Source organism: Polyodon spathula, chromosome 12 (genome assembly GCF_017654505.1).
Source record: "Polyodon spathula isolate WHYD16114869_AA chromosome 12, ASM1765450v1, whole genome shotgun sequence".
Classification (NCBI taxonomy): Eukaryota; Metazoa; Chordata; class Actinopteri; order Acipenseriformes; family Polyodontidae; genus Polyodon; species Polyodon spathula.
Window position 1 is genome coordinate 15,567,819 of NC_054545.1, and position 19,222 is coordinate 15,587,040.

The 19,222-nt window shown below is 37.6% G+C and overlaps 1 protein-coding gene across 1 annotated transcript in view; it reads right to left on the minus strand.

Annotated features, from left to right (window-relative positions):
* Positions 1-19,222, minus strand: part of LOC121325033 (formin-like) — a 121,176-nt gene that overhangs the window by 91,510 nt on the left and 10,444 nt on the right. Inside the window, 1 exon segment of the mRNA XM_041267331.1 lies at positions 7,096-7,277. Within this exon segment, the coding sequence (XP_041123265.1) occupies positions 7,096-7,277 (182 nt within the window).

The window sequence follows — 19,222 nt, forward strand, 5'->3', positions numbered from 1 at the left end:
AGGAAGGAGTTTACTGTATTTATGCTACATTAAAGATTAAAGGAAAATCCTGGATAAGAAATTAATCAAATAAGTAAGACATTCTTAAATGAAATAGAAATACCCATATAAAAAGTTCCCATTGTAAAAGCATAGCACAGTGAAAACTTAAAGCATAAAGCATAGGCAAGCATTGTAAAACCCAGACCAAACCAAGGTATGGTAAAGCATATTAAAAAAAACAAAAAACTTGACAATGGTAAACTATGCAGCCAACACACTCCTCCTAATTTATGCATGCTCTCACTGGTTTGTCTAAAACAGCTGCAATAATAAAAAAAAAGCAAGCAAATGAAAACAAAAAAACACTACTGTAGTTTGAATCAGACTTTGAACTGAGATAGTGAGAGAAAACCTGGGACAGAGAAGCACAGTATGTAAATGCATTCTGTAATAAGCCTGGTTATATTTTTAAAAAGCAATACATACTAGTGTCTCTTTAGCTTGTCCTGTGCTGTTTTCAGCAGGGCCAGGTTTTGAAGCAGATCTCTGAAATATCCCTTTAAGCACTTCCCTATCATGTTTTAGCTTTTTTTTCACCTTGTCAAGGTCTTCTACATCAGAATTGTCTTTTATGACAGTTTTTGGAGTGAAGAACGATTTAAAAGCACTCAAAGCAGTTTCACCGTCAGCAGGGGGGTCTACCTTCTCGCTCACAGCTACTTTGATATTTGACTGAACATCAGCAATTGTGACGTCACCTGCCTCTTTAGTGGCATCTTCCTTTTCTTCACTTTTTGGCCCATCCAAGTTTAACAACTGAGTGAGCTGCTCTAAGAATCCAGAATTGTTTTTAGGCTCGAGAACATTTTTTACTTCCCTTTTCTTTGGCATAGCCTCCGGCTGAAGTTTGATTTTATTCACAGGCTTGGTCAAACTAAGCATCGCCAAGTCAGTGTCTCCGAGTTTGATTTCAGAAACTGTTTCTCTGTCTTCTCCAGCAGCCCCCTTTTTCAACACCCTAAGTCCACTGAAAAGGGCAGGCAGCTGAAAGGACTTCTCCCCAGGAGTGGCAGACACAGGGGTGGTGCTTTTGGTAGGGGAGAAAGTAGGCACATCTGGTTTTGACAATGCAGAAGGCATACTTTGGTTTTTGTTCGCAGCAGGCACTTCTGGACGTATGATCCCTGCAGGTTCATCTGTTACTGTGCTACCAGGAAGAGTGTCTTTCACCACAGCAGAATGAACATCTGGCTTTGCGATGCTTGGTGAATCATCAAGCTCTTCTTCCATAGGAGAATAGTTATCAAATGTTGTTGAGGCCGTTGGTCCTTCTTGTTGTATGGTCCCTGTGAACATATTTGGTTCTGTGACTCCATCTGAAAGATCTACACCTGCCAAATCAGTACAGCCCTCAGCCCTTATAATACCAGCAGAAACATCTGGATCTACAGCAGCAGGAGAAGCATCTCTAGAATTCTTTTTCAAAGGTTTGTGATTAAAGAACGATTTAAAAGCATTGAAAGCAGAATCAACATTAGAAATGGGGTTTATATCCTTGCTCTTGTCTGCTTCAATGTCACCTGGCTTTGTACTGCCAGCAGATACACCTGGATCTGCAATAGCAGGGGGAGAACCTGGCTCTGGCATACCACTGGGACCATCTGACTGCCCAATAATTGCAGACACCTCATCTGGCTCTGTGACTTCAAAGGAAACCACTGTCTTTGTGACACCAGCAGGCACATCTGGGCTGGTGACTCCAGGAGGCACATCTGGTAGTGTAGCCTGAAACTCCTTTTCAGACTCACTGTCCTCCTCTTTACTGGGCTTATCTACGCTGACTGATTGATTTTGCAATTCTTGACTTTGTAATGATGAATCCTGTTCATTAGCAACACTTTTTGTATCGACTATGTCTAGTGATCTTCCTTTGGTTGAATCCACCCTGTTCATACTTTCTTGTTCTTGAGAAGAGACTGATGTCCTATGTGGTATATATGAGATGGCCTCCAGTTCACTCACATTGGCGTCGTCCTCATTTTCAGAATCAGTGTTACTGGTGGTGTGAACCAGAGTCACTCGAACAAAGTCTGCATCCCTGGCATCTCCACCAGTAGGCTCAGGCACTGAGGGACTTTGAGAAGGCAAAGTTGCAGTGGTTTCATTTTCACTCCCTTCAATATTGTCCCTTATCAGATCTTTGCTGTTGTTTGTTTCAAAGACCTTAGTTCTTTCCTCTAGACCTGGATCCTTGTCTTCAATCCCACTGCTGTCATTCCCATCAGGTTCAGCTTTTTCATCATTATTTTTTTTTACATTTTCAGACAGTGAGTGGAAAGATTTTAGCACCGCTTTCTCTTCTCCCTGGGTTCGTGCTTTCAATTTATCACGTCCGAACACTGAAGAAATCATACTCATAAAGGACTGAGGATTCCCTGAAGTCCTTGCTTCAGCCTTTTGGTTTTCCAAGCCATCAGTGTCATTTGACTTATTTTTGTCTTCCATTATTAGACACTTTAAAAAAACAAAAACATTTTAAAATACTGGTATGCGATTGAAAGTGTTCCAGGCAAGAGCTGCTGCCAGTTTTGTTCAAGAGGTATCTCCAGCATACAGTTCTTTAAACTTTACGTTTAGAATCAGGAAAGTAAGATGTAGCTTGCTGGCACACCTTCTGTGTGAATTCAGAGCCACAGCAGAAAGCCAGTGTGTTTTGATTTGTTGTAAATTAGTCCAGCATAATGTGTATATTGGACACATCAGTCAAAGGCTCATCTCAGCACCGACAGCAGCTCCAGTTTCGTGAATCCCTCTCAATGAAAGGCCTTTGTCAGTTTAAATTATGTGTCCCACGCCAGTGAAAACCAGTCCACTCTGTAGTCCTTTGAGCAACACACAGTGTTGCTGTTCCCAGTAAAACAAAAAAAGCAAAACTTCAGAACCAAAAACAATACTGCTCACTTCTGCAGTTTGTAATCCGATTGTACTTGTTTCTTTGGTCTGCTGTAGAAATCCTGTAATGATTCTGCAAAAAACTTCAAAAGAAAATCCTGGTGTAATCTCCCAGAGAAGCAGCTACAGGAACAAATCACAGCAGAGGAAAAAAAAAAAAACTCAGGATTAATCCAGCAGGCACAGTGAGCGTCCTATTCAGGAAGTTTCCTCAGTCTCTTAGAAAACCAGTCGTCTCTGAGGCCGGCAAGCGCCCTCAGTCAGGGCTGCAGTGTAGATGTGCCAACTTTCAGAGCTCAGGAAAGAGCAGTGCTGCATTTCATAGGAATGCAGCCTTCCCGCCTCCCAGGCCTGGGAAGACAACCCAGCACAGCAGAGGTGTCGAATTACCCTTCCTGCTTCCATTTACAAACAGGTACTGGTCAACCGATCTCGCCACACCCCGGAACTGCTGCAGGCTGTGTGGCTGCATAGTAAACAAGGCGCAGTCACAGCTCCTTTACTAATCTCCTGCAGGCCAGGTGGATGGCGAGGTACCTGCATTTACTGCAATGTGTACTAAGCAGGCCTAATCTGCTGACAGTAATAGGAAAGTCTGCACCACTTTCTTTTTTGTTGACAAGCATTGCTACTTATACTGTATTTAAATGTACGACACGTTTATTTCTAGTTTGGTAACTATTGGGTGTGTTGTAAATCTATACCCATATGTTTTAGCAATTCAAAAGCATCAAGTTTTTATTTTATTTCTATTGTTTAGCCTCTTTTTCAACATTTTCTGGCAACATGCAAAACAACCTAAACCATCACTACAGTATGTTTAAGAAGCAAAGCCCTGTTTACCAACTGTAATACTTTTATCCTTTTAGAGACTCGTTCCCCATGGCAGCAGCTTCTGAAGATGCACAGATTAACGGGGGGGGGGGGGGGGGGGGGGGGGGGGGGGGGAGTCCAGAGTTCTTGTCTAACATTAGCAAACTAAGAACATATAATCCTCTGAAAAGCCAGATGTAATACAAAATAACCCCATACTCAACCCGCAGAAACACTATCAACATTAAATGAACTAATTATAACTAAGTACAAGAAACCCATGTCTTTTTTTTTTATTTGTTAAATGGAACACAGTATACTGTAAGCCAGGCTTATCCAGCTGATGGCTCTCTTGACCATATGTCTCCTTAGCTTGAAAAGACTAAGAACATTTTGTTTTTGGTAGGCTGTGATTTTGTGTTTAACACTAATTTAGGATACAAATATTTCAAATACAGATAAACTGCTGAATTAATAACATACAAGGGGCAAAATGGGGGACCAGTGATAATACTGTTAGTACTGATAAGAGGTAAGATATTTTAAAACCTTTAAATGGATACTTTAAAGTACATGGTGCTTATAAAACAATTTTAGTAAATAGTACCTAATATACTGTCTATGGCTATAATTGTGTTGGTCTCAGATTTTTCTATATGAAAAATAGACACATTACAGTATATTTGTTTTTTTTAATGGTAATTTATTTGAAGCTGTTGGAAAAGACTATTTATTGAATGCTCCTTGCAGATACTTCAATGCTGTACCTCCGGTCAACTTCCTAAAGTGGCACAAAGGACGTGAAAAGTAGACTTTGAAAACATGTCAGTCAGACTGGTACTCAAATGTGAGCCAATGCATCTCTCTTCTGGGTGTTCAAGTTTTTTTTAAAGATAATAAATGGCAACCCTTCAGAAGGGCATAATATATATTTTAAAAATGTGCTGAGGAAGAGTGAATCAAAAACCCAAAATGTTTTTCCTACAAGGACTCACACTTCCAGAAGCAACTTGCGTGTGTCAGATGTGTTCCTTCAATGGGAAGTGCTGCATGGAAAAGATACATTCTCCAGTTTTATTGTTTCAAATGCTACGAAAAAAACGCCATTCCAAATCAAATACGCATTTAACATAATGTGTGCAACTTTTATATAAGAAAATATGAAATCTATGAAGTGATAATAATACATTTTAGATAAGATTTACTAGAATTATTTTGTTAGCTATATGTACTTTAATTCAATTAACATTGCAAGCATAACAATCAGACTAAAACAGTAATAAATCCTTGACCTACAGACAAGGTCCATGATGTAATGATCGGTTCTCTTAATTATGCCTTTTCAAGTGTACAGGAGACACATTCCACCTTGTTGTGCAATAAGGGAATTAAAGGCAGAACTTTCAACACTGACGCTGCAGAAACTCATAAACTCAGACACATGCTTATTAGGTTGTTTTGTCATTGTCTTTGTGTTATCATCTCTTCAGCACTAGAGACCGAGTGTTTGAGGCTGTGGATGTATCACCTTGTAATGCAGCTTGTGAAGGGACCAGGCACTCCTCCAATTCTGGCACTCTGCAACTCCCATTGACCGGCATACTTAACTCCCCTCTTATTTGTTGATTTTATCAAGCTGAGTTTGCATGTTAACTGACAAAGCTTGTTCACTAACAGCCTTTAGCATTCTACAAACTGACTGACACCTTTCAGTTGCCACAGTCCTCTGCAGCCGTTGTCTTCCCCCATCAGTCACTAGTTGGTTCTGACCTCGATCTCCCAGTTGCACCAGGTATCATACTACTTCCAGCCTATGTTTACATGACAGCTAAGTACTCTAGGCCTTATGTAGTTTATCATCACTCAATTCAGCTTTAAGATAATGTGAAGTGTCACTGTCCTACATGATCATAATCGCCATAGTATGAACCATTATATACTGTCTGCTAATCATGGTATACATCAGCTAGTGTTTCAGGACCTTTCCATTGTGTTGCCATTGCTGGTAACTCTGTGGTCTGCTCTGCTATGTTCAGGGTAGTAAAAAGTCATTATAATGCTATTTCAATAGTAATTGTTTAAAATATTTCTATAATGGAAAGAATGCAGTGTTAGGATTAAGTTTGAATCGATAGTATAGAACAGGTCAAGGGTGTGGTGGTAGTATGCATGCCAAGAGATGAAGAGATAATAATGAGTTATCTTTTCACAGGCAAGAGTCCAGTTTAATGATTCACTAGACAATGTCAAGACATCTTGGGATATTTTCTACAAATATATTTGAGTACAGCTTTAATTAACAGAAGGATAACTTACTGTTTAAGCATTTAAATTCTTTTTTTGTAAATATATAAAAAATATATATTATTCTGTCAGACTCTTATGCTGTGGTGTAAGTGGAATGGTATTAAAAGTGATTTCATCACCTTTCTTAAAATGCAATTATAACAAGTTCCACTCCTACTGTAAACATTTGACATGTTTTTGGCGATATACAATCAGCACACCCTATTGCCTGTTTGAAAAGGGCCTGGCTTGGAATAACTGCAAATTAAACACAGTAACAGTTTAGTATAAAATTTCATATGACATACCAGTAAATAGAGATACATCAGGACATGGTTATAATATACTCCAACAAAAATATTTTGTACTGGGATACTGGAAATACAGGTAATGTCAAGTGAACTCTTATATACTGTATACAACCATCAATACAAAGGGTAGCTTTCTGAATTGCTGTTCCTTTACATATACACTTCCCTCCATTCCTGTGTATTATAATGTAGGTTAACTGTCTGGATTGTCATACCTGTGTAAATAACTTCCATCCAACTCTATAGTTACGCAGAAAAGTATATTTCACAATTCAAGGACAAAAAGAACACTGGTACTAAAAGGAAAGTTGCAAAACTTTTAAATTAGAAACACAAGCATACATTCACAAATAGTGAACTTGAGACAAATAGTAAGACAAAAGTAGATCTTGCCAGTTAGCTGTGAAATTCAGTTGAAATTAGAAGATTTGGATCAAGAGTGCATGAAGAACATACAAACTGAAACGGAGGCAAGCCGATTGCTTTGATAAGAAACTGCTTTGGCCTTGACTCCAAATCCGCAGAAATATCAGGCCACCCAGTGCCCAGAGCCCCAGGCAACATAAAGTGTTGGGGGAGGGGGGATGGGACCGAACCAACACACCGGTGGATGGGGGTGGAAGAGAGGAGGAGGAGGAAGAGGATCCGACAGCTTGTAGCCAAGCTGGATAGCATTTATTATACTGTTTACTTATTAAGAAATTGGCGGTGTGGGAGTAGTTCCTGCCTGCCACAAGGTCTCACTACTTACATCCAGCTCCTGGTGACTATAGTACTGTGTGTCCACAAAGCTGCCATCTTCCACCGGCGTGATTTGGAGAAAGTTTAAGTGCCCTGGCCTTGAGTCCTGCAGCAATACCGTCTCATGGTTACTGAGCAGGACCTCTTCACTGTCCGACAGCCAGACTTGGTCTTGCTTCAAACAGGGATTCTCTAAAAAATACAAACACACATGGTCAAATTATTACAACAGATAGCCATGCCATCGATCACTGGAGTCTTAAAGAGCCTGAAAAACACAAAAACAGAATAAAATGTAAACATACAACATGAAATAGCTTAATTAAAATACAACATCTGAAAACCATCGAAATAATATCAGATTTTTCCAGATTAAACCGAGATACCAATTTAGTATTTGCTTGTATTATTATTTGTTTATTTAGCAGATGCCTTTATCCAAGGCGACTTACAGAGACTAGGGTGTGTGAACTATCCATCAGCTGCAGAGTCACTTACAACAATGTCTCACCTGAAAGATGGAGCACAAGGAGGTTCAGTGACTTGGTCAAGGTCATACAGTGAGTCAGTGAACCGGGGACCTCCTGGTTACAAGCCCTTTTCTTTAACCACTGGACCACACAGCCTCCTAAGACAATCATTTGTCCATCTAGTCATTTCGAACCCATTAATAACCTTAAATGATTTATCTATTCTACTTTTTTTTTAAAGAAAAAAATCATGTTAGAAAATGAGGAACAAAACACCTTGAGAGTCCTGAAGAGAACTAGTTTTGTAAAATGAACAGGCATTTTACCTCTTTAAAAAAACAGGAGTTACTGAGACTAAAGTAGACACTTTGAAAATATGTCCCTTCATCTCTTATTGATTTTTGAGCTGAAAAAGTCCAATCTGTCTCAAGAGCTACCCATTAGACATCCCTAATATCAGGATATCTATAAAGACAAATAAAGAAAACACATTTGAAAGAGTATTTAATGCTGGAGAATTAATGGCAGTGCATTACAATTGTATTACACTAATGTATTATACCCATTGTAAGATTAAATGTTTTATAAAAATGAATAAGCCAGTCTTCTTCAGGTGGTTTCAATCAAAGTTGTTTTATTGACTAAATCAAAGGTAATACAACAGTGATTACACACAGGCCTCAGTTAACGGTATTCTGAGCAGTCCTGGTACAGGGATGTTAATTTCTGAGACCACGTTTCATGGCGTCAGAGACGTTTATTTCAGAGCAATGAAATTACTTTGTATAGCACAGTTATAGAGATAGCTTACGTAATTTCCTTTATTTCTCTAGCATGATGCCCGGTGTAAGACAAAACACATTAAAAGTTAACATTTGTGTTTCTTCTTTAATAAACCACGGTCAGCAGAAACCCAGATAACAAGAAGTTACATTTAAGAGTTTTTCTAAATTCTCACAGGCAGCATCCATGTATCACAATGTTGAACAACAAGACTGGTGATTGCAAACTGCTGATGTGCACCAGCTAAGCACAGCTTGATTTTAAAAGTTCATTACCCCTGCGTAGATCCAGAGCTCACATTAAACACAGGAAAATCACACAATGTTTACAGACAGTTTCAATGACTTCTTTACCATTTAAAAGGGGCAACATAAGCAACAGGTTGCATAATGGAAAGGCACAAATGGCTGATGAAACAATAAGAGCTTATGCAACTTAACAGGACGTGTGTTTACCAGAAAACAACTATGTGTTCCATTTGTATAGTGTGTTATTAGGCGTTCTGTGACACTTACCTAAAGTTATAGCGTGTCACATTTAACAAAAGTAAATGGTGCTACACGCTGAGTTATGAAAAGCCATTTACACGCTACAAGGCCACGGCAATACATAGGCAAGAGTTTCATAATCCTTACACTATAACAATTTTTAGTACATAAACATGCTGCTTTTCTTTCTACAAGCTGGGTTTGTGCAATAAAATAAAAAGAGGTTTCTGTAACGGTGACTGCCTAGTCAAGGCAGAGCATGTCAGTGATAAATGCTGCTTGTGTCGGAGGTCAATAACATCAGCATTTTAATAAAGTCTTTGCCCAGTGCTTTTTGTTTTACAAACGGCAGTTTCCTTGTGCATTACTGTAATCATTATTTCCAATCTGGATTTTATATAAACCACAACTTCTGATATGGTTTAGGAGTCTGACTTCTGTTTTTTTTTTTGTTTTTTTTTCTGGTTCAGCGTCACATTATACTTTGAAATAACTGAAGTGCTCTCCACAGGCAGCCAGTCCCAAGTAGCCACTGTGAGTCTTCCCAGTACCAACTCAAGACAGAGCCTCTGCCCTGAAACAGTTTGATCAGGACACTTTTTTCCAGTGTAAATATGCTGTCTTCAGGTTCAATCATGCCGGAAGAAAATGTTCACAATTGCATAACTGTTTCCATGCTGTCTGCAGGTTTGGTTTGTAGGATGTAAAATGAACTGAGTGTGTGAGAGCAAGAGAAACTCTGGAACAGGTCTAGCATAGGGACATGTTTGAAAATCAGATTAGCTAAAGCTGCTTTCCATTAAAACTAGGCTAGGCAAAAAGCATGTCATTTGATTAAGATCAGTTTTTTTTTTCCCCATACTGCTTGTGGCTGATTTATGAATGGCGCACAGGTTTAGGTGTGTTCTTACTAGAGTACTGGCCTTGTTATGCTCCATAATTGAATCTACCTGGATTTCTTCTACTGTATCGTGATAAAGGCTCTTCTAGAAAAAACATTCATCCCGACTAGCTGAAAAGAGCATTTGAATTGTTTGCTGTATAATTGTTAGTCGGAGATACCAACATAAACCAGAAGCTGTTTAGGTGTGTGATATCTAGAGATGAGAACCAGAACACAGCTAACTGTTCCTTTGAGTTGGAATTAAATTATTATTGATATAATGTAGTTAGCGTGCCCAGTTCAAACTTGTACACAAGATACTTTTTGCCCCACTTAAGTGATTATATTAGTGAGCTGTGTTTTACGGATAAGCTACTGAGGGAACACAATCAGGCACGCTAAAAATAAGTTAACAAGTTAATAAACCACGTTACAGGAAAGCAGCAAATCCAAATTGCGTGTAACTTTAGAATATTTTTGCTGGTGTTATGTTCAATTATTTTTTACATTTAACTTTAAGTTACCTGCACTTGGTGCAAAACCACTACTTAAAAAAATATGTTTACTTTCTACGATGTTTGCAACCCTTTGCTCAAGAGAAGTTCTAAGTTTACATTTTGTATTTTGTGCACCAGAGATTACAGACACTGAAAAGACTTTTGACCTGTTTTCTGTTTCGTCTTCAATTAGCTATGTGATGTTGTTCCAAGTAAACTCTGGATTTAGAAAAGGGTTTATTATCCCCTGCTAGGGATGCAATCTTCTGAGAGGGGGATACAGTAAAGATAGTCTTTCATACTGTACATCTGTCTGTTGGTATGTCATACTTCACATTTCTGCATATGTATGGAGAAATGCTTATCCAATTTTCATGAAACTTGGTATTAGCATTGAGTTATTGAGAGTATCAAAGTCTAGGGATATAGGGGGCTGTCTGTCTAGCCATTCATCCATCTGGACAATCGCTTATCAAATTGTCATGAAACGTGGTCATTCTTCTTCTTTACTATTCTGTACATACTGTTGATATATGCTATGGTCATCACAAGCTCTAATTTTAATACTTGTTATTATATTATTTCAGGAATGTACGATGGTTCATTGAGGACATGGATGACAAAAGAAGAAAGAATTACCATTACAATACTGTAATTATCTGAAGGTCTTCACATGACATTTTGGTTATTTTTTGCAGGTCCTCAAACAACCCCTGTAGGAATGACACAAATCCCAGACACAGACAGGACTGTTGCCTGAAGGGGGTAGGAGCAGCAGCCTGCATGCAGACTCTGTGCTTGAACTGAAAAGGATTAAAGGATTATTTCTAGCATGCATATGTTTACTGACAGTGCACCTGATCACCTGTCTCACTGGCATGGGAGGTGAACAGGACGCACTGTGATGAGACAGACAACCCCACATGTCCAATTTCTAATGTATTCTACAACAAAGAGATTGTAAAGAGTGACACTTTCCAGCAGCCCAACATGTTTCTTACTGGCAGCAGAATTTGTGCTGATAACAGGAAACCCCCAAAAGACTGCTGCCAGCAGATTTTCTACTGGTAATAACCACTTCAACACACATTAGGTAAGATTTACTGGAATTATTCTTTTCGCACCATGCAAGAGCGATCAAAATGTAAACCCTACAACTCTCCACATCATTGCTCCCCCTTCTTGTTTACTCAGGTTCATACAGATTCAGAACATACTTTGCTGATGAAAGATTCATTAAGAAATCTCAGTCAAAACAAGATGATTATGCAAGATAAAGGTCAGGTATTGCAGCTGCCCACGCTTACCTTAGTGTTGAATAGAACCCTCCTCAGGAGAGGCTTTGCACTGCTAATTGGGAGCAAGGAGGAAGAGCCGGCAGTAATTGATGCTCATTGTCAGCCACATAGGGTTTGCTTGCAATGTATTATTGCAAATGCTTCTCAGCTGAAAGAGTTTTACAGTTTGAAGGATGCACTGCAGGATTATGGGCTCATGTACTGAGCATGGATTATGGGAGGTTGCAGGAGTACTTTTCAACAGATCATCTATTTCTGGATCTTTAAAATCCATTTTCTGACCTCTTATCACTAGCAACATTATCATTGACCCTTATTTCAAGGCGTGCTATGGAAGGATTTAATAGCAACGTATTTATTATTAGAACTACAAAAAGGACATCTGCAGCTGTTGAACATCCAACGCTCGTCTTTCTTTTCAAACAAGCTTTACGATTTTTTACAGGTTATTGTTGTAAGAGTCCACTGCGCATGCAAAGATATTATCTGCTATCAGTCTTAGCCTTTGTCGAATGAGGATTTGCCTGAATTTGGAGAAAGATTACCCAGCTGACACTGAAGGGTATTGGGGGTGCTTTGTTAAAGTGTGGTTAACACCAGCTGAAATGTGAGTGGTAAAGCACCACTTACACTATGTCAGTTTATTTAATGTACTAACCCCCGGTTCCTGTAACAAAATATAGCGCCCACTGCTCACTGAATTTTTTTTTTTTTTTTTTTTTTTAAATGCCATTTTGGTTTTCAAGTAAAAAAAAATCAGTATGTGAATTAGAGATCAGTGCCAATGCTACCTGAAATCCTCTGGGCAGTCTTACCTTGTGGTATGACTGATTCAGGCACTCATATTTAGGAGTAAAGCATAGTGAAGCTCTACAGCACAGGTGAGAAAGGCAAATCATAATCAACAAAACAGATTTGCAAGTTTCATACTGTAATCATATTTCAATTAACCGGCGTATTAACTCTTTCGTGCATGAACAATTGAAAATAGCTGAACAAAAGTCATTTTGGACACATAAATATTTTTCATTGAACTTTTGTTCTTATTTTTTCCATTGATGTGGTGAAAATGCATCCTCATATGAGGCCATCGTGCATTTGTGTCTTTTTATCCGTGCACATGAGGTCGCCATGCATGAAAGGGTTAAGTACATGCCAGATTTTGCTCAAACGATTTTGACTGAGTGCTGCCACCACCAGGATCTTTGGAAGTACTTTGCTAAATGAAGAAAGTGTGTTTTTATGTAACAATTCATAAGTATTGTGGAGCATGCTGCATCTTACTTTACTGAATGTTTTGTAATAGTATTTAATTCTGTACAAAAATGACAACAACTACTAAACTGGACATTTCATTGCACCTTTTCTTTGCTATAAACAAGCTACTGTATAAAAGCAGAACTCAAGACGAGCTTTAAGGTACAGAAATCCTTTGTGTGGCATATAAGTGTGTAAATAGACTTGGTTTATATTTAAAATACGATGTGCCATTAAGCATATCACTAAAACAGTTCTGACAGTATCAACACCTACACATTGATTGCTGAAAACAAAGGTATGCACAAACAGTAATTCGAAAATAAATCTGATTCTATAGATCTTTTTGTTTTGGCTTCTTCGACAGCTTAAATGATTGAACAAGGGTGTGCAGGGCTTATTTTAAGGCTTATTTTCAAATCTTTAATGTTTATTATAACCATCCGAGTGTCCTGGTTTGCTTTGCATTGTAATGTACAGCTATGACCAAACATTTTGCATTACCCTATAAAAATGTTGCTTTATAAAGTCAAATGAAACCTGCTGAAGATTGTTACATTAACATATTGAGTTACATGCCATTTGTAGTTTTCCATATGCTTAATGAAAAAAAACTGACAAAAACTGAAAAATGTGACATTTCGAAACCTAACATGAATACTCTTATGTCTACCGGTACACGTTTGCAAAGTCATTTCTGTAGTTTCTTTGATTACATGATTTTAAATAAAATATGTAAATTATGTTCATATAAAGAAATGTTACAGAAGAAATGGAGGCTGAGAAGTGTACTTCTATTTCACTTCCAAAAAAAAGATGATTCCTACTTTGTTGTTCTGAGATGCATATGACCATCCTGCAGATTCACGTAAACCATTAAGGTATGGCTTGAATCTCAGCACATGACCCGGAGAACACTGAGCTCCATGCACTCTTTCTGATCTTTACATAACGTGGTAATCACTATTTCCTTCTATTTAAGCTGCAGCATTAAAAGATTCCCTTACATAACTCCTCCAAACTGAGAACACAGAGGGATATCAGGAAAGCAGCTCTGACCAGCTTTCCCATCAAAATACTAGAACTCATTTCTGAAACTGTACCAAACAATCACAGAGGTGAGCATCAAGCACTACAGAAGAACACTCAGATAAGGGGAGCAGAGATAAAACATATCTTAAAGTATTCGGGCAGTAAAGCAATGGAAAAGCCCAGGCAGGCATGATAAAGCATAAAATGTTGTTAATCCAAGGTAAATTATTGTAAAAACTAGGAAAACAAGTTCTATAAAGTGCAGAATGAATATTACTGTCATACATTATGGAAGAAAATAATACTTACAGTACAGCAGTTGCGAACATAAACTTATTTTTAACTCAAGTGCACTTAGCCAAAGTCTTTACTGGGTTATCTTAAATCAATATAATAAACCCTTGCTCCTACTGACCCACCATAAGCAGTCCTAAACATATCAAGTCACGGTGAAATGACTGCTCTCATGAGACCGACATGCTGTATACTAAACTCTCTGAAAACTTTGATGTAACATGATCTTACTCAACTGCACATCTGATTTTATATAAAAAAAAATATATATATTAGAAATGAAAATAGTAAGTTAGAAAATAAAATAAATAACACCTAGTCACATTCTTCACACATGTTTCGACTATGCACCTATATGGCGCACATTATGTCATGATGACACACCCACCGTCGCAGGCAAAAGTAGTTGGGCAGTTAATTAAAAAAAAGAGAAACACCACTAAGAAAGTGATTTCTATAATTTCTAATTGATCTATTGAAAGATATACATTAAATCAGAGACTCAGCTTTATAACAAAACAACACTATTACCTAACATGCATAAAATGAGAAATAACATGCAACAACTAATTTCCTACTTTGACAAAAGTATTTGGGCAATCAACATATTTTGTATGAAACCCATTCCACTACCAGAAAAATAGCAGAAAGACTCAGTTTACCGAAACACAGGAGAACAGGAACTACTGCAACCAGCTGCAGGTGTAGAAGACCAAGAAGGATTTATGCAAAATCTGGAAGAATTCTTAGAGATGCCCGGCAAAATCCTTGGATTACTGTGACAGATTTGACAAGAATTCACAACCAAACAATTCAACGACACCTTAACTAGATGAGTGTCCATGGTTGAAAACCAAGATGCAAACCTTTGTTAAAAACAATACACTAAAGAAATTGACTGTTTTCCATTGAATACTTGAAGTTCTTCAACCAAATTTTATGGTCAGACGAATCCAAAATATAACTTTTTTCACCAAGAAATTAACAATATGTTTGGAGAAAGAGAGGAGCAGAATTTAAAGAAAAGTTGACCATGCCGGGTGTTAAACATGGTGGAGGTTGTGTGATGGTATTTCATCCTCAGGCACTGGCGACCTTTGTATTGTAAAAGGATCAATGAATGCTGCAAAATATCAATACATTTTGCACTCTCATTCATTACTACCAGTGCTAGAAGACTTATTGCACAGAAGTTTGTATTCCAGCAGGTTTAACAACCCTAAGCATTCTATGAAGTCTACAAAAGAATTGCTGAAAAAAATGATGAGTACATCTCAGTCCCCAGACTTGAATCACATTGAGATGAAACCAAAAGGAAACCAAAGTTAACTGCAGAACTCAAAGCTGTATGTGTTGAAGAATGGGCAAAAACATCTCTGGAAAGATGTCAGGAACTGGTTTCAACACACAAAAAAAGACTGCAAACTGTAAAGGAAGCAAAGGATGGGCACATGAAATACAAATGTATGGGTGCCCAAATACTTTTGTCATGAAATTATTAAATTAGTTTTTCATTTTATGCATGTTATGTAATAATGCGTTGTTTTGTTATAAAGCTGAATCTCTAATGTATATCTTTCAATAGAACAATACGAAATTACAGAAATCACTTTTGTTGTGGTTTTTCTCTTTTTTTTTTTTTTTAACTACCCAGATACTTTTGTCTGTGACTGTATATATGTTATATTAATATGGGGAACTACAAAATGAAAGTCAAATTTACTAGAGTAGACACTTACAAGGGAGACAAAACAGCTGGAAAACAGAACCTGTGCTAAACACACTACTTGATATAGTCAGTTAATTAAAACCTATATATAAGATGTCCAACTGAAACAAATCAATATTAGGTACTACGCAACACGCCTGTTCTGTTTAATACATAGATATGGGTTTGAGTGTGAGGTGCAGCTGCAGCCCTTTGACACATTAGCATGTTGCAAGCTGACTCATTATTATTGAACACACGTCGCTTGATTTGACCTTGTTAACAATTAAAGTGTAATGAATCATTTGGCATGTCTCTGAGCTGCAACATGAACACTTTGAAACACTTTTTATGCGATAACTGTGCTTAATAAGAAGTCAAATCAATTTAGATTGGCTTTTGGTAATTGTACGGTTACCATTCTTTACTGAGAGTAGATTTTATTTCAAAGGGTAATGACTGGGGCCTCTCTATCATAACAACGCTGTCACAAAATTCTGAAGTTTTTATTTTTACTTTGACTTAACTGCCTTTTTACCTGACCCCAGGGCGTTACATTCACTTCCTGTGCAGCAAGTATGCATACCCCAACCCTAACACTCATTCTGAGAATTCATGTGGACCAGTACTATCGTCGCTTATATTTATTGTGTGGTAGCAGGGCTAATGGGAAAACAAAAAAATCAAACACAAAAGTTAATTGAGAAGGGATAAGAAGCAATATATGCTTCTACGTACCATATGTTGAAAATGACACCATTGCAAAAAATACATGGTTGGTGAAAATGGCAAATGTATCACAAAGTCTACTGCAATGCCATGCATTGTATGATGAGTGGCAATTATCTCTTCAGGAATACTAAAATCCACCTGTGCTTTGCTAAAAAGACAACAAAACAAACAAAAAAAAGCTTCAAATAATGTATGCTCATTTAAGATCTCTACACTTTGCAGTTTTGTAACATTACCAGGGGTAAATACTTTGTGAATATGACCTTTAACATAAATACTGGTACCTGGTTATTGGTACCTGTACAAAAGATCAATCAATAAATATATATTTGATGCAGAAGGTTACGTGTATGCTTTAAATCTAACTAAAGACATAGATGTTGACATAAAAAATAAAAAAAACAGCCTTGTTCAATTAGTAACTTATACAGAAACACTGTTAAGGAAATGGTAAAAAAGGCACTTCTGAATATTTTGTAAAAAAGATTTATCTTAAATAGTTTTGTTATTGTTATTGAAGTATACACGTATCAAGTCAACACAGGGGGTAATGAGAATGACATATTGTAGCATATTGTATACAAGCTAAACAGTATCATTTTGTTGGTGCTCTGATTTCATGTCATATGACCATACAAGTGTACTTTTTTCAAGCTAGAACTAGTAGCCTCCAAGATAATTGTTCAGGATCCTGTGCATGAGTGAAACTTCAATAAAATGTGGATTAAAAAATAAATAATAATAATGACCACAGGCCCTGACCTGTCCAGTCTCAAGACTGATTAACAACGTCTTCAGCCGAGTGTGTTTACGTGCCTGTTTCCAAGGAGATGGCTGTGTCACACTGGGTAACAGGCAACACACCCAGGGTATTGGCGAGCGAGTAAACAGGGTACTGACGAGTGAGCAAGGTGCTGGTGGGTATAACAGGCAGTACATTCCCCACCCACAGTGGTGTAAGTTCAGCTAAAGCGATGGGAATGATGGCATTCCAGCCAGGCTTTGGGGTGTACTGAGATCCAGAAGGCTCTCAATGGAAAAGGGACACATTTTGTCTAAACAGAACAGCTTTGTTGCATTAGTCCAAACATGCAGTGGCATTTAGACATGATGAACTAGTCCCAGAAACGTCTCCAGCAAAATGCTCTACAGTTCCGTGTCTTTGTGAGGACGCCTGGTGCCTCTACAGAGCCCTTGTTCGATTTAATACTGTGTGTCAGCTGCTAACATTACCTAGGGCAACTTCAGCAGTGGTGGTGTTTTTTTTTTTTTGTAACAGTGTAGCCACTTTCTGTTTTTCATAAATAGCACCAATAGCAATGCCATAATAATTTTAATTTGAAGCACTAGGAGTTCAATTAATCTAAATAAAGTCAGATTGAAATAACACCACTATTTATTTAATTAAAAAAAACATCTAATAATGCCTCTGAGTCTCTTTAGATTTATGGAAACACCAGGAAGAGTAATGCCTTAAATATTTCAGCAATGGTGGCATTTAGATACATCACTGTTTAGACCAATTGTGTTTGCTCTGAAGTTATTTCTAGATGTGCAATACTGGGAAAAGCACCATACCTAATGAGAAATCTCTATTTGTTCAAAGAGTTAAATGGCAGTTAAATTCTGATACATCAACAGAAATACAATACAAAGTCACTGTAGTTCACAATAGTCTTCCCAAGTTTTGTGTGATTGAACTCATTTTGTCTCTCTGCTTTACAAATGTAGACATGGTGATGGTTCAAGTATATCCAATCCATGTTAGCAAGTGAAGTTAATGAGACTAAAGAACCTTGAGTGTAAACTGAATATTCCTCTTATGAGAACAAAGATAGGCAAGACATCTTTCACCTACAGAGCTCCTGAGTGCTGGACTCAGATACCATTTGACATTCACAATGCAGCTTCACAGTAAATTTAAATATTTCACTCATTATTTTATATAAATCACTGACCAATGACAAATGTGTGCGAGAATGGATGGTTATATATATAATATATATAATGAAAAATATTTTGTATATTGTATACTGCAACCCAATATACAATGATTAACTCTTCTTAGTAAATATCCCCAATGCACTGCCAAGGATACAGTATACTGTTTGCTTGTTGCTTTCAGTTCCAAGCTGAACCAAGGTCACACAAAGCAAAGTGAAGCATAGAGCATTTTAGAATAAAAACAAAGCAATTAACAAAATGAATTCAGTTTCAAGCAAATTAGAAGAGCCGCTCATTTTGATTCATGCCAGTGGATTGTTTTGGAAGAGATCACATGCTGAGTCAGGAGGCTCGCAGAGTAGCAAACATGGCAGAAACACTGCATGAGAAAATGAACAATAAAAGGTCTTTCAATAGAATATATTCACCACGTCACATTCCTTCATACAGAGGGCTTTGGAAAGTTGTCAATTACTGTATTTACTGGCAAAAACATTTAGCACATTCAAACCAACAAGAGAGTCACATACAAAAACAACAAAGAGGAGGTTGGATTACAAAAAAGAAGAGGACAGGATACGAGTCAAAAAGGATTTGTTTGGCACAAGCTTGGCTTGAAAGATGGATTTTTATGTCAGCACATAATGTTGTAAACAATATGCCCTCCTCAAAAGATAGCGACTTGCTGCTTTCCTACAGCTCTCCTCTGTACTTGAAACTGGATCTTGGGTCTGTGCCCAGTAAAATTTTG